The 17,038-nt window shown below is 41.9% G+C and overlaps 1 protein-coding gene across 2 annotated transcripts in view; it reads left to right on the top strand.

Annotated features, from left to right (window-relative positions):
- LOC113415710 (uracil nucleotide/cysteinyl leukotriene receptor-like) overlaps positions 1-17,038 on the top strand; it is a 37,809-nt gene that overhangs the window by 5,298 nt on the left and 15,473 nt on the right. The window contains exon 2 of one of the 2 annotated variants that reach the window (XM_087955064.1): positions 7,217-7,361. The exons of the other annotated variant lie outside the window; for it this stretch is intronic. Within the exon in view, the coding sequence (XP_087811190.1) occupies positions 7,308-7,361 (54 nt within the window). The 5' untranslated portion in view covers positions 7,217-7,307. The remainder of the gene's footprint in view (positions 1-7,216; positions 7,362-17,038) is intronic. 2 annotated transcript variants of the gene reach the window in all.

The following is a 17,038-nucleotide window of genomic DNA, read 5'->3' as shown; positions in this document are numbered from 1 at the left end:
TCCTCCCTCCAGATCCTGCCCTTATTCTTTTCCTCTCCCTTCCTGCTTATAGAGAAAAAAGTTTTTAATGTCCAGAAATCTTTATTTTCCCTTTGGCATTTAATTATATTTTCAGCTTAATTGCCTATTGATGCCAAAGCGGATTTTTCCGATTTCTTATTCAGATCTCTTGGTTGTCAATGTAAGGAAGGAGAGAGAAGAAAGAAAAAACTTTCCCTTTTCACTTTCTTCTGCTGCTTCTGACTCTTCTTTGGGAGTGATGTAATCTTTTATAAAATTTAAGTTCCAGGGTACCTTAATTGTTGTTTTTTCAGCTTAACATGGTCAGCCAAAACTTTCACTTCTTATCTTCCTCCTGCACTTTCTTTTCCGGTCGAGTTCTTCTTTGAGGCGGCCATTCCTGACCGCTGCTCCTACCGCCTTCGGGAAAGGGAGTTTGGCCAGCTGAGGAGGAGAGATGCGGCTCTCCTCGACCCTGCTGGCGATCTCCCCCCTCTTCACCACCTCTACGGGGTGGCTTAGCCCTGAAACCAGTCAGCTCAGGGCGCTCCAGCGGCGAGCCCAGGCAGAAACTGCGCATGATCGCGGATTCCTGTCTGTCGCCGAAGCCCTTCAAACCGGAAGTCCTTGACATGAGTTTTCTGTAACCTCTGTTGCCATCTAGTGGTTGCTCAGATTTGTACAGCCCAATTAAAGTAGCCCTACTCTTTCTTAAAGGCAGAAACTTGACTGATCACCTAGGATTGGGTTAAGAACTCCTGGAAAAGTGTATCAAATTAACTGGGTAGCAATTGATGTCACACAATCAATATTGTCATCAAGGATACAACTCTTGCAGGCAATGAGGCCACTTTTGTAAAGCTGCAGCATGTTTAATTAATTGTTTGATTTATAAATTACTTCAAGAGAGAGAGAGTTGGTAGTATAGTGGTTAAGGCATCAGGCTAGAAAACAGGAGAACTGTGAGTTCTAGTCTTGCCTTAAGCATGAAGCCAGCTGGGTAACCCTGGGCCAGTGACCCTCTCTCAGCCCTAGGAAAGAAGCAAAAGCACACCATTTCTGAAATATCTTGCCTAGAAAACTGCAGGGACTGACTCAACATTGACTGACTCTAAGGTGCGCATGCACACACACACACACACACACACCTTTCAAAAGTTGGCTAAAGCAACATATAAAAATCTGAAATCACATCATAAAACTAAATAAACAAATAAAAAGAAACCAATGCCAATAACAAATGACACACATCAGGGAAGTTAGAAACATGATTAAAATATAACACAACCACTGGTAATTTGGATTCACAGATTGCTCTGACTCAAAGCCTGCTGGAAAATCCATGTATTCGGAGCTTTCTTTAAAATCAGGGAGATATAGACCAGCTCCAGTTGCTTGTCATTGTGAAAGGTCCAGTGATACACAACAGAAAGAGAAGAGGAAGTAGGACAAGGCAGTTCTTTCCAATTTCTTCTCTTTATCTCTATACAATGGTGCAAGAACTTCTACAGCTTGGAACTCTTAAGAAAAATGTCCTGCAAGTGTTATTGACTTATGTTTGTATGTGTTAAGCTAATTATTACTTCGCTACAGATGAATTGCTTTTTCAAAAAGTAAATTGGACTAAGAAAGTATTTCCCAACTGGTTGCTTACAATGTACACTGGAGTGACATTTCCTTCCACCTGAACAACACCTGGTAGAAAAACCTGTCCTATTATTTTTTAGTTTTCATCTATCCAGATTTGTCTTTGACCTATGATTAATGAATTTCTGCCACATGCCTGAAAGGCAGGAATCAATATTCTAACAAAACCATACTACTTACCAAGAGTTCTATATAGAGCAAGGGTAGAAATCTGTGACACTCCTATTGGCCCCAGACCACAATGTAGACTATGGCAACAGGTGAAACATGACTGAACAATAGGATAATTCCATCTCTGACATTTTGGGAGTCCCAAAATATCCTGTCAGAATAGCTTAAGATTCTGGAGTTTATGTATTCATTCAAAATATTTATGTGGCTGCCTATCTTCCAAACCAACTTTGTAGTTCCAGTCAAGGACACCCAGTGGGGACCTGCTATTTTATAGTGATAAGCAATCATTTTGCAGCACCATTAGTTGACCTATTCATATAAGATAAGATCTGTTGAGTCTGTAATCTATACAACTTTTGCAAAAATGTCACAAAGGTTTCTAAAAAAAACCAGGAAATGCCATGTTCTGGAATGTAATGCCTTGGCCAGAAAACAAAAACCGTTTGGGTCCTAAAATGTTAATCAAAATGAATTCAGATCATCCAGAAATGCCTGTCCAGAATCTGCCACATTGTGTGATAATGGGCAAACTGAAGTACGTGCTTTAATTATTTAGATCATAGGGGTAAAGGAGGGCCTTTTGAGACAGCAAGGTGACATTTTCTTGCAGAATAGCTTCTACAGATTCTTGATTTTTAAAAAATCCAGTTCTCTCCCCCCACAACCCCTCAGCTAGACATGATCAAAAAAACAAAAGGATAAGAATCAAAAAGTTATATGAGTTTCTGGGCAACAAAAATTAAAATGGGTGGTATCTGCCTCTGAAAATTTCTGTGTACACAACGTTGGAAAAATCTCTCACTCAACCCATCTCACTGCATCTCTCATTCAATCGATCAGAATAGAGCTGGAAGGGACCCTGGGGGTCTTTTAGTCCAGCCATCTGCTCAAGCAGGAGATCCTATACCATTTCAGTAGGTCGCTGTCCCGTCTTTTCTTAAAACCCTCCAGTGATGAAGCCACAACTACTGAACTCTTCCACTGGTCAATTGTCTTCACCTGTTAGGAAGTAATTCTTGATTCCAGGTTGCTTCTCTCCTTGATTAGTTTCCATCCATTGTTTCTTGTCCTGCCCTCTGGTGATTTGGAGAATAAATTGACCCCCTCCTCTTTGTGGCAGCCTCTCAAATACTGGAATACTATCATGTCACCCCTAATTCTTCTTTTCTTTAGACTAGCCAAACCCAAATCCTGCAGCTGTTACCTTCATATGTTTTTGTCTCCAGGCCTTTAATCCTCTTAGTTGCTCTTCTTTGCACTTTTTCCAAAGTCTCAACATCGTTTTTGTAAGGTGGTAACCAAAACTGGGTACAGTATTCCAGGTGTGGTCTTACTAAGGCTTTATAAGGTGGTACTAATATTTCACATGGTTTTGATTCTATGCCTCTGTTTATACAGCCAAGGATTGTATTAACTATTATGGCTGCTGCTGCACGCTGCTAGCTCATGTTTAAGTGATCACCCACTAGGACTCCAAGATCCCCCTCACAGTTACTATTTTGAGCCAGATTTCACCTAAACTGTACTTTTACATTTGGTTTTTTTCTGCCTAGGTGTAAAGCCTTGCTTTTCTCCACATTAAATTTCATGTTGTCGGATAAGGCCCATTGTTCAATTCTGTTAAGAACTTTTCGGATCCTGAGCTTGTCTTTTGGGCTGTTGCCAGCTTAATGTAATCTGCAAATTAGATTAGTCCCCCTTCTCTTCCCTCATTTAAATCATTTATGAAGATATTGAAGAGTACTGGGGCTTGTGGTATCCCATTGCCTCCTTCCTTCTATGTAGATGTAGTACCATTAAGTATGGTTGGTCAGCCAATTACAAATCCATCTGGTGGTGATGCTGTCTATCCGACATTTTTCTAGTTTATCAACGAGTAGGTTGTAATTTACTTTGTCAGATGCCTAGCTGAAGTCTGAGCATACTATGTCCATAGCATTTTGCTGGTCTACAAATTTAGTCATTCTGTCAAAAAATGAAATAATTGTTTTCACATGATCTGTTTTTAACAAACCCATGCTGGCTACTAGTTATAACCTTATTTGTTTCTAGATGTTCACAGATCAGTTTTTTAATTATTTTTCCCTAGTATCTTCCCAGGTATTGATGTTAGGCTGATTGGTCTGCAGTTTCCTGTGTCTGTTTCCCCCCCCCCCTTTTTTTGAAGATGAGAACCACATCAGCTCTTTTACAATCCTCTGGTAGTTCCTCGGTGCTCCAGCATTTTTTAAAAAGATATGATACAATGGTTCTGAGGTAACATCTGCCAGCTCCTTCAGAACTCTGGTATGTAATCTATCAGGTCTCCTCTAAACACAGTGGCTTGTAAACAATGGAGAATGGAAAACTGACGAGGCAACCCAATTTCCTTATGGGGATTGAAACGTCTGTCTAGATGATGGTTCCCTTCCGTTTATTGAGATAGAAGTAGTACGGTAAGATTTAGCTCCCCATAACGATGGCTGAATATCCTAGACTTATAAGTTGAACATTTGGGCCCTGTCTAACAAATGAAATTCAGTGTAGATAAAAGTAAGGTTTTACACGTAGGCAAGAAAAACCAACTGTATAGGTGCAGACTAGGTCAAGCTTGGCTCAATACCAGCAACTGTGAAAGGGATGTTGGAGTCCAAGTGGACAATCACTTAAATATGAGCCAACACTGTGTGGCAGCAGCTAAAAAAGCCAATGCAATCCTAGACTGCACTAATAGAGGAATAGAATCAAGATCAGATGAAGTATTATTCAAACTCAATGTAAACCGCTTCAAACTTGATTGCAGAAAGTACGACTTCAGCAACAGAGTGGTCAATGCCTGGAATGCACTACCTGACTCTATTGTTACATCCTCTAACCCCCACTCCTTTAACCTCAAACTAACCACTATTGACTTCACCCCATTGCTAAAAGGTCTGTAAGGGGCATGCCTAAATGCACCATCGTGCCTACCATCCCTGTCCTGTTGTCCCCATTTATTCATACCTATTTCCTGTATTCTTACTCATGTTTATACTTATAGCTATTACCTTGTAAGCGATTGACAAATCAAATAAATAAAAAATAAAATAAATAAATATTAGTGCCACCTTACAAAGCCTTAGTACAGCCACACTTGGAATACTACATCCAGTTTTGGTCACCATAATATAAAAGAGATGTTGAGACTCTAGAAAAAGTACAGAGAAAAGCAATAAAGATGATTAGGGGACTGGAGATTAAAACATATGAAGAACAGTTGCAGAAATTGGGTATGGCTAGTCTAGCGAAAAGAGGGAGTAGGGAAGATATGATAACAGTACTTCAGTATTGGAGGTGCTGTCACAAAGATGTGGGGGGCAAGCTATTTACCAAAGCACCACAAGCAAGACAAGAACCAATGAATGGAAACAAATCAAGGAGAGAAGTAACATTATTCTCCAAAGCACCTGAAGGTAGGATAAGAAGCAATGGATGGAAACTAATCAAGGAGAAAAGAACCCAGGAGAAATTTCCTGACAGTTAGAACGATCAGTGGAATCACTTACCTCCAGAAGTTCTGAATGCTCCAACACTGGAAATTTTTAAGAAGAGATTGGAGAACCATTTGTCAGAAATGGTATAGGGTTTCCTGCAGGGGTAGGATTCTACCAGTTCACACCTATTCACTAGAACCAGTTTTTAACATTCTAAGCAGTTTGGAGAACTGGTTGTTAGAATAATTTATGGGCCTAATCCTGTAAGGAAGGCAGGAAGGAAACATTCTGGTGTTGCTTACAGAAACTGCCTCTCCATTAACCCTTATTACATTCTTGGCAGGACTAGACTTCCTATCTCAGGAACGTCTCTGGAGTTGTTTTTCCCTCCTTTGCTGGTACTTTGCTTGTGTGGAGTGACCATTCAAAGTTAAAATGGCACTGAAAAAAAGTGACTTATGGCCGTTTTTCACACTTACGACTATTGCAGCAACCCCACAGTCATGAGAGGCCAGGCAAGGAGATGCGTGCCTCGATGTGAGTGATATTGAGTTGGCCACGTCCAGCCAATAACATGACCACCAAGCCATGCTCACCACCTAAGCCATGCCCACAGAACCGGTTGTTAAAAAATTTGAATCTCACCCCTGGTTTCCTGTTTGAGGAGAGGGTTGGACTAGAAGACCTCCAAGATCCCATCCAACTCTGTTATTCTGTTATTTCTGTTAATTTTGAAATGAGAAATTTCCTAACAGTAAAAACAATTAACTAGCGGGATGCCTTGCCTTCAGAAGTTGTGATGTCCCATCTCTGGAGGTTTTCAAGAAGAGACTAGATAGCCACTTGTCTAAAACGGTATAGATCAGTGGCGGCAAACTTTTTTTGGCTCCTGTGCTGATAATTGCGCAAGCGCTCATTCCCTCACGCTCGCATGCCAGCACCCAGAAGGCAATGCGTGCTGGCCCCAACCCCCCCCCCCGCGTATGCACATGCAATTCCCCCACCATGCACAGCACATCTCTGTGCATGTGCACGCAATCACCCCTCTACATGCCGCGTGTCTGCACATACATGCGTGATGACCGTCCGTGCCGCGTGTCTGTTCATGCATGTGTGACCCCCAGCGCACGCTGCGCACCTCTGCGCTGCACACCTCTGCGCTGCGCACCTCTGCGCTGCACACCTCTGCGCTGCGCACCTCTGCGCTGTGCACCTCTGTGCATGCACACCTCTGCGCATGCACATGTGTCTCCCACGCACCCCCACACCCTCCATGCATGTGCGCCAGATACCTGACAATCAGCTGTCGGGCAGCAGTGCGGCTCTTCCAGGCAAGCTCTTGCGTGCTGGGGGAAATGGCTCTGCGGGCCACTTCCGGCATCCATGCCATAGGTTCACCATCACAGGTATAGACTCTCCTGCTTGTTCAGGGAGTTAGACTAGAAGACGTCTAGGAGTCCCTTCCAATTCTGTTATTCTGTGTTCTACAACCTTGGCTTGAATTCATCAGTGACCTTGCTATGTAGCTTTAGGTCAGGGCTGTCAAACTCGATTTTAATGAGCTGCATCAGGGTTGTGTTTCCGCTCTTGGGTTGGAAGAAGATGAGGCTGAAGAGAGCACCCCCAGTGTTGGGCATGACAGTCCTCCTATAAACAGGAGACGGCCTTCCCCACAGAGTCACGTTGTGACGTATTCTTAACTTTCCAGGGTTGTTCAGCAGTGGTGGGATTCAATTTTTTTTACTACCGGTCCTGTGGGCGTGGCAGGGGAAGGAGACTGTAAAATCTCCAGTTCAGAGGTGGAATTTGCCAGTTCTCCAAACTACTCAAAATTTCTGCTACCGGTTCTCCAGAACTGGTCAGAACCTGCTGAATACCCACCTCTGGTGTTCACCAGCCCAAAGTGGTTGGTTACCCAATGGATTTGTCTCCTGCTGTGACAGACCTAGAGCAGCAGGTGGCACTCGAAGAAAGGAAGACACAGGGAGGTGCGGAGGAGGAGGAGGAGGAGGAGGAGGAGGCAGCTTCAGCAGAATGGGAAAGATGAAATTCCACTGCTTGTTGTCTTTCCTGAAGTTTAGTTCCCGTGTAAGTATCTGTTAGCAATTTCTCCTTTTTTTTTCTTTTCTTTGCATCCACGAGCTTAACATTATTCTTTATGTTTTTTATCAGAAGCCTCCCAGAAGGGACAAAGTGGCACAAATAGGATGTTCTTCTCTGGAGATAACGGTTTCCCAGAGATGCAAGCAAGTGTGAAGGAGATGATAAATGGCTGGGAACTGGATTGCAAAATGGAAGCATGCACACAGTTGGGAAAGAGATATTTGACTCTGAATGAACGTGCTGGACGAAACGCATTAAGATCAAAGCATCTGGTGAAACTTCATTAGCTTGCTCCCAGTTGTAGCTTAAGGCTGGGAATATTATGCAATTCTCCTTTAACTGGGAGGAGGCCCCTTTGATGTACCATGCTTCCCCAAAAATAGGACCTACCCTGAAAATAAACCCTAGCCTGGTTTTTAATATAAGCCCTATCCCCAAAATAAGCTCTAGTGAAGTGGTAGGCATGGCCAGCATAGGAGGTGGCAAGCGCGCATGGGCCAACGGGGTCCAGCTGCAGCTGATGCAGCGCAGGTGAGTTGATTTGCTGTCCAAGAAGCAGGCAGAGGCAGAGGCAGAGGCGGGGGGTATGCAATCTGGACACACCGCACAGCCATGTGAAAGCTGAGAGTTGATGAGTTGGAGCAGGTGGCTGGCCACAGGAAGCTCATCTTTGCATCTTTCGGCTTGCCTGTGGCCCACATGGCACATTGGGATCACCTACCTTCTGCCCTGCGTCTCTGCCTCCGTCTGCTGCTGGTGCCGCTGCGCAAAGGTGAGCGTCCCATGGCTGGCTGCTCACTCCAGCCCACCAACTCTCAGGTTTCCCAGCCGTATCACCTGCCTTCACTCCCGCAATTCTGCCTCCGTCTGTTTCTTGGGACTGGGGATCAACTCAGCTGTGCTGCATGGGCTGTGCAGCCCCAGAATTCACCGACCAAGGGACTGGTGGGTTGCAGCTGCTGCCAGATACCGTCGATCCCCGCGCACTTGCCACCTCTTGTGTGCGCACCAGGGGGCAGGGTGCCTAGCTGGGTTGATCACCCTGAAATCATGTTTCCCCCAAAATAAGCCCTAGTGCTTATTTTGGAGCCCCAAAAATATAAGAATGGGTCTTATTTTGGGGGGAAACATGGCACAGGTAATCCTCAACTTACAACCATTTGTTTAAAGTTACAACAGCACTGAAAAAGTAACTTATTACAGTTTTTCACACATGGGGTTGTAGTATCCCCATGATCATGTGATCAAAATTCAGATGTTTGGCATTTTTATGATGATCACAGCATCCCAGGGTCATGCAATTCCCCCTCTGAGACCTTCTGAGAAGCAAAATCAATGGGGAAGCCAGATTCACTTACCAAAGGGGTTACTAAGTACGGTGATTCACTTAACAAGTGTGGGAAGAAAGGTCGTAAAATGGGGCAAAGCTTATGTAACAACTATCTCACAGCATCAGAAATTTTGGGCTGAATGGCGAGTCAAGGACTACCTGTACTCTGTTTCTGAGTCAGTATTTGTTTATTATACTTGAAGTCCACCTTTTCAGTGGCTTTTGTGGCATTGAGCTGCGGGGGCACAGTGATTAGAATGCAATACTGCTGGCTACTTCTGCTGACTGCCAGCTGCCTGCAATTTATCAGATTGAATCCCACCAGGCTCAAGGTTGACTCAACCTTCCAAGCACTGTGAAGCGGTATATAAGTCTAAGGGCTATTGCTATTGCCACTGACTCCCAAGTGGTGATAGGCATGATGACGGCATAATCACACACCAGCTCCTTGCCAAACCTATGGTCACAAGCCACGGTCATCCCCATCTTCAAAAAGCCCCAGCCTAGTTGAAAATTACAGACCAATCTCCTTATGCTGCGTCACCTGTAAAGTCATGGAATCAATAATTAACCAATCCATTATCCTCCACTTAGAGACAAACAACCTACTCTCTAATAAACAATTTGGTTTCAGGAAAAAACTATCCTGTAATCTGCAACTCTTACACTGCAAAAACATATGGACTACACAACTTGATCAGGGCAAAGCAATAGACGCAATCTACACAGACTTCTGTAAAGCCTTTAATTCAGTGGTACACAACAAACTACTACTAAAACTAAAATCTTATGGTATGTCTGGACACCTGCATAACTGGATAGAAGCATTCCTGTCAAACAGACAGCAAATGGTCAAAATTGGGAGCATCCTGTCAAATTCTGTACCTGTCAACAGTGGTGTCCCCCAAGGCAGTGTTCTAGGACCAACTCTCTTCATACTCTACATAAATGACCTCTGTGATCATATTAAGAGTAACTGCATTCTCTTCGCTGATGATGTAAAGCTATTTAACACCACAGACAATACTGCTACCCTTCAAAAAGACCTCGACTATGTATCAGACTGGTCAAACAAATGGCAACTTCAAATCTCAACAAATAAATGCTCTGTCTTACATATTGGCAAAAAAAATCAGAAAATAAAATACAAGCTGAATAGTCAAGACCTTGTTGATGATCCAAACTCTGTCAAGGACCTTGGAGTACTCATCTCTAATAATTAAGTGCTAGAGCCTACTGTAACTACATAGCCAAAAAGGCATTAAGAGTTGTTAACCTAATCCTACGTAGCTTTTTTTCTGGTAATATCACACTACTAATTAGAGCACACAAAACATTTGCTAGACCAATACTTGAATACAGCTCATCAGTCTGGAACCCACATTACGTATTTGATATTAACACAGTTGAGAAAGTCCAGAAATATTTCACAAGAGTTCTCCACTCCTCTACTCGTTGCAGAATATCTTATGCCACCAGACTTGAAATTCTAGACCTAGAAAATTTAGAACTACGCCGCCTTCGGTCCGATCTAAGTATAGAACATAAAATTATACATTGCAATGTCCTACCTGTCAATGAATACTTCAGCTTCAACCACAACAATACAAGAGCACACAATAGATACAAACTCAAGGTAAACCGCACCATACTTGATTGCAGGAAATATGAATTCAGCAACAGAGTGGTCAATGTCTGGAATACTCTATCTGACTCTGTGGTTTCTTCCCCAAATCCCAAAAACTTCAACCTTAGACTGTCTACTATTGACCTCAGCCCTTTCCTAAGAGGCCTGTAGGGGGCATGCATAAACGCATCAATGTGCCTACCATCCCTGTCCTATTGTTTCTTTTTATTTTTCTTATATGTATCCATTTCATGTATTCATAACTATGTTTATACTTATACCTGTTATCTTATAATCGCTTGACAAAATCAATCAATCAATCAATCAATCTCCCATTATTATTCCTTGTTGCTTCTCTTTTGGGACAGAAGCAGAGCTCCTTCCCTTTGGATGACCCATAGAGTCCTCTTCTTCAGTCACTGGACCTGGCCAGCTGCTGTTTCTGAAACATTAATAGTTGGGCTCAGAAATCTTTTAAATCCCAAGTATAGGAAGTTTGCTTGACAGATGTGTCTCATTGCTCCACTTCATTTGTCTGGCTTTCCTCTATATCTTCTCAGAAATTGCTTCTCCACCCCCCGCCCCCTTCCTAAGCACCTCTTGCATCTTATTTAAGAATTCCTCATCTCTCCCAAATCTTGAAAGTTAGGTTATTTGGTGTCTAGCCTCTTCACTTTTTCTTCCAAGAAAGCGCTCTATCCGCAGATACAGTTCTTGTGTTGTGTTTGGGGAAGAAAACAGACACAAAAAAATACCTGTAAGTCATGAGAACTGCCCTATCCATCCTTTATTTATTTATTTATTTGATTTGTCAATCGCTTACAAAATAATAGGTATAAGTATACACATCAGTAAGAATACAGAAAATAGGTATGATTAAATGGGGACAATAGGACAGGGACGGGAGGCACGATGGTGCACTTATGATTATCTGATCTTCTGATGAACAACTAAGAACAATAATGAAGTATTCCCCTGTCATATTCCCATTTTTTTCCTTTTTGTTTATTCAGTGAGATTGATCTCTGGGCAGCCATCTTCCTTATAGAGTATGTACCCTGAAGATGGCTCAACTACATCTATAGCGAGCAACACTCTAATTACACAGAATGGGCAATCAACCGCTCTCAGGAAGCATCATCATCATCAGTCAGCCGGTAGCTTCTTTCTCTACTTGGCTCTTCTCTCGGTATCTTTTCTTTCTCTGGTTGAATTCCTCTGCTAAATCTTGTTTGCTCAATCGTTGAGTTTCAAATGCTTTCAATTTTATATCAATTCCTTTGCCAGAAATAGACTTATGTTTAAATCACATATTTGAAACAGACCTTTTTCTAAGCAGATATTCACTCATCCCCATTATTACTCGGTCTTGGATCTCAGAATGGCACCATCACATTTTCTCTACTTCGTCTTTTTCTTACCTGTCCATTCATGTCACTGAACAGAATTATTTCCCCCCAAAGTATCTTAATTCAAAATGTCCATAATTTTCCCTACATTCATCTCTGAGTCTCCCATTATCCCCATTCATTGAAGTGTGGCATGTAATTACCGTAGTCCATCCTTTTCTACTTTATATTTTCTCATATATATTTTAACCCTCTCACTCAAAACACTGTACTACCTGACCAGGCTATTTTCATCTGTTATTTCACCTGTTATTTCCTTCATCATTTTCTTTTTTTCTCAGACCTGTAACTCATTTTTCACCTGAAATTCTTAAAGCCTTTGCCTTTTATTCCTCTTATAAAAGCCACAATCTTCTATATGCCTGGTCATCACCATAGATATTGAACACTACTACCTATCAGTCAACTGTCGGTTTTGATATTGCCCTTTTTAGCAATGAAGAAAAGATTTGCCTAGATTATCAGCCTTATCACATCCCTGCTGCATGCAGCATTTCCTGCCAACAGGAAGGATCATTTTTGATCTGTTCTGAAACTTTTTGGCTAGTATGCCACAGTACAACCAAAGCTGAGTTTACCCCAAGCAAGTTCATGCAATAATATTATGCAAGAAAAGCTAGAATCTCTAGAGAATACCTTGCAAGTTGCAAGTCATTGGGAACAAAGTGGCATCATGATTAAAACAGAGCTGGTTATGCATGAATAAATAAACTGTTGTTTCTCTTTCACCACTTCAGAAGTACATGTAGTGTACTGACAATAGTTTTCAGGATAGCCACCTTCTGCCAACAACCAAACTATTCTACTCACTTAATAAATCATATGTGCAAGAAATAGATTTTAATTCTATACAATAAGAATAGAATCGGTGTGGTCAGGAAGGGAAAAGGTATTTGGAGTTGAATCTGACTCTTATTTGCTTCAAGAAAGGGGCCAAGTAGTTTTCTTGATAATAATACAAAGATGGTTAGTCATTGCCTTCTTGACTTACTAGTCAGAAATACAACCCTCGGATTTCCTGATAATCTACCATCCAAACACTAATAAGATCCATTCTACTTAATGTTTTTAAGAGCTCAAAAAAAAAAATCTAAGTTCCATAATGCCATTTGTTGTGCTATTAGGGAGAATGCAGAAGTGTTCATTGGCCAAGGTCAGATTATGGCTTTGGTTTTATGTAAAACATCAAAGTATTACAGCTAAAGTGGGCAAGAAACAGAGTCAGGCTTATGATTTGCTCTAGCTCAACCAGCGTTCTTGATGATGATTATCTAATAACTGAAAAAAATAATATTGTTTTTGTCTTCAGCAAATAGGACTGCTGAAATGGAAAACACTTGCTCTAACTAGGAATGGACTTGATTTAAAGGATCATGGGATTAGGTAAGCCTAATTCCAAGAATAGGTTGTCCCAGATGTATTCAGTTGATGGAACTTTGGTTTGTATTAAAAAAGAACATCTAATAAATTTGAAGTCTTTCCAAGACTGCTGTTTTCCCAACAGCAATCCAAGATTGTTTTATAAACAACAGTAAAACTAAGGCTATTAAAAGTGAATTTATACCTAACATATAGGAGGACATGAATACTTCCAACAAAATGAATAACCAAGCTCTTTTGTCTTCAGTTAATCTTATTTCATAGCTAAGATGAATGTAAGACATTCAAAGATACAGAGTTGCATTAGAAACTCTGAGGTTGTGCCCAAAGGCACATTTCAAAAGGCAACTGGACTTTTCTTGGTCTTTTTCTTGAAAATGTTTCACTTCTCATCTAAGAAATTTCAGTTCTGGGTCAACCATGACCTGGATAATTGAGAATCTCCATAGGCAAACTCTGAAGTTGATTTGAAGAATGATGGATGATTTGCACCTCCAAACTATTTAGGAGAGACATGTCATTACAACAAATATTTTTTAAGTATTTTCACAAATCATGCTTGCAACTAATTCAGCTTATGAATGGATCCATAATAGGATCTTTGAAGGAGGTTATATTATGTTCATAGAATTTTGCTCAAGGAAACATGGAGTGGAGAGGATAGAAGAAAAAAGTTCCAGAAAAAAAATCTGGACATGGAGAAATGGAGAATAGTATTAGAGAATAGCTAGAGAAATTAGAGAATACAATCTGAATAGTCAAGACCTTGTTGATGATCCAAACTCTGTCAAGGACCTTGGAGTACTCATCTCTAATGATCTAAGTGCTAGAGCCCACTGTAACTACATAGCCAAAAAGGCATTAAGAGTTGTTAACCTAATCCTATGTAGCTTTTTCTCTGGTAATATCACACTACTAACTAGAGCGTACAAAACATTTGCTAGACCAATACTTGAATACAGCTCACCAGGCTAGAACCTGCATTACGTATCTGATATTAATACAGTTGAGAAAGTCCAGAAATATTTCACAAGAAGAGTTCTCCACTCCTCTACTCGTTGCAGAATACCTTATGCCACCAGACTTGAAATTCTAGACCTAGAAAACCTAGAACTATGCCATCTTCAGTCCGATCTAAGTATAGAATATAAAATTATATATTGCAATATCCTACCTGTCAATGAATACTTCAGCTTCAACCCTAACAACACAAGAGCAGACAATAGATACAAACTCAAGGTTAACCGCACCAAACTTGATTGCAGGAAATATGACTTCAGCAACAGAGTGGTCAATGTCTGGAATACTCTACCTGACTCTGTGGTTTCTTCTCCAAACCCCAAAAACTTTAACCTTAAGACTGTCTACTATTGACCTCACCCCTTTCCTAAGAGGTCTGTAGGGGGCATGCATAAGTGCATCAATGTGCCTACCATCCCTGTCCTATTGTTTCTTTTTATTTTTCGTATATGTACCCATTTCATGTATTCATAACTATGTTTATACTTATACCTGTTATCTTATAATCGCTTGACAAAATAAATAAAATAAATATTCTCACACATATGTGTGAGTAGTAGCATATGCATGGTTATAGCATCATACAAGTGTTCTGATTGTCCCTCGTCCCACTAAGGCAGGACATACAAATATATTAATTATAGAGAAATAATGATGCAAGTTTTATAGATAGTGAAATATGTGGTATTAGCAAAAGAAAGAACAAGGAAGTGTGAAAAGTCAAACCACAAGCTAGAGAGTTTAGTTATATTTCTGTGTTTTGCCCCTTTCTGAAGAAGTATATAGGCATGTGCTGTTCTATAAGAAGTTTGTTCAGAAGTGACTCTCACTAAAATACTCTGAACCTGTTTGCGCAAATAAAACCAACTTATTTTTGGATTCCAAGGTCTGAGTCTCGTAATTTCCTGCAACATTTATGGCGACTCCGCCGGGACTCAGAGCGATATTTCGCTGAGGACGGCATGGACCGACAGGTGCCCAGCCGGGGCAGTCTCGCTGACCCTTCAGCCGGCACGGATGATTTATCCGGAAGGGGAAGACGGCACCGTAGGGTTATCTGGTGGAGAACCAACCGATCCAAGAACCTCAATGGAATCAAAAATAAGTCACGAAATAACACCAGCTGGGAAGAAGACGCCTGCAGGCAAGTATAAGTATTGGGGAATTGTAGCCCCACTCGTTTGAGAGTGGAAGAGGGGATCTGATCACCCCGCTGGCCCCAGGATCAGTGAATCCTAATGAGGCCCAAGAGTTGTGTGGGTGGTTAAGCCATTGCAGTTCCTGTTGGTGACCGTTGGAACGTCCGGCATCGCAGGTCAGTGGCAATGTCTTAGAAATGGGTGGTGAAGGAAGTGTCCCTTGGACACCTCTTCAGTGTATGCTGAGGAATTTTAAGAAGGGTTTTTGTAGAGACTATGGAAATCCCAGATCTCAGGCCAAGAAGGATCAGATTAAAACCAAACCTGTCTTGAAAACTGAACCCTATGAAGAAGATAATCCCCCCCCCCAATGTTGATGATGGCAATAATCAAATTCCCAGGGCAGAAGCGCAGGGAATATAAAAGGAAATGCCAAAAACAGAAAAGGGGTTAGGCCTAAGGAACCTCTTCAGCCCCCCCCTAGGGCAATAATATGACCTTTTTAGTAGATATGGGGGCAACTTTGTCATTTGAGGAAGATAAAATGGCACTAGTCATGAGGCATTCTCCAAATGAGATGTGGCAAGTAATGGTGGCCCAAGAGGTTTGAGTCCTCGATACTTGTCAGAAGTTTGATGTGCACCAATTATGGGCAAAAGGTAATCCACCAGGATATGCAGTGCACCATATACCACTAGTCATTCAAGTGAAGCCTCTGACAGTACCTGTTCGTCTCCGGCAGACAAGTTACCCTTGCCCCGTTGCACAAGCAATTCAAGACAAAGAGGAGGGGCAGTTACACAAGTTGGGAAATCTCGACAAAAATGGGGAATTCTTGTAGTTGTTGCAGCTAACTTTCTTGCTGCAGGAGGTAGAGGAAACCCTTAGAGGTGACTCTAATATGTAAGGGCGTGAAAATACCCTTTAGAGCAGTTATTGAGCCAGTGGAGTGAGGAAAACCTACTTCCCTGGACTAAAAGTTTAAGTAAGAACAGAATGATAAATTTGTGCATTGAAAAATGGCAAAATATGTAATTGAGGGACCACAATACAGGTGGGATCATCTGGAGGAAACGAGCAAATGTTGGTTGGGTAAATTAGAACAATACTTAATCAAGAGACCTACCTTAAAAAAGAATTGAAATACCGTATCTTAAACCCTGGTATTTCGTAAATTGGGAAATACCTGAGCCCCCAGCAGATAGTAAAATGCTTTTGGCTAAAGAAGAAGAACCGCAAATCTCCTTAAGGACTGAGAAATAGGTAAGGTTGGTGTTATATTTGGAAGCAGGCATAGGAGTGTCTATCTGGAACTGGTAAGATTAGGGCCGTGTTCTCCATGGAGCCCATGGGGACACGTTAAACAGTAAAAGTTGTCTTTAAAATGGAAAGTGGAGTTCAAACTTGGTCATGAGAGCCCTGGCCAGGTGCAAATGATGTGTGAAAGAAGGTCTCTATAGATCTGGATCTTTAAAAATAAGCCAGCGTAGGGACTTCCGGTTTGTCGGCTTCGCGGCGGCAGGGATTTATGCGGCTGCGCGATCCTGCCGCGCTAGCCGTTTTGGGGCTCCGACCCAGCCGGTGCGGAGCTAGGCTGCCCTGCAGGGGCAGCTGAAGGTAGGGGGATCCGGAGAAGGGTTTGGGGGTGCTGCAGACTCCCTCCCTGACCGGCAGAACTCCCTTTTCCCAGGACGGTGCAGCGGCGGTCTGTAATGGCCGCCACAAAGAAGCTGGCAGCCGGGTAAGAATGCGCAGGA

The sequence above is a fragment of the Notechis scutatus genome, chromosome 2 (assembly GCF_049901735.1).
Source record: "Notechis scutatus isolate UNSWTSFEM ecotype Mainland chromosome 2, rNotScu1.2, whole genome shotgun sequence".
Taxonomy (NCBI): Eukaryota; Metazoa; Chordata; class Lepidosauria; order Squamata; family Elapidae; genus Notechis; species Notechis scutatus.
The sequence above is the reverse complement of the archived record's forward strand: the minus strand, read 5'-3'. Positions and strand labels throughout refer to the sequence as shown.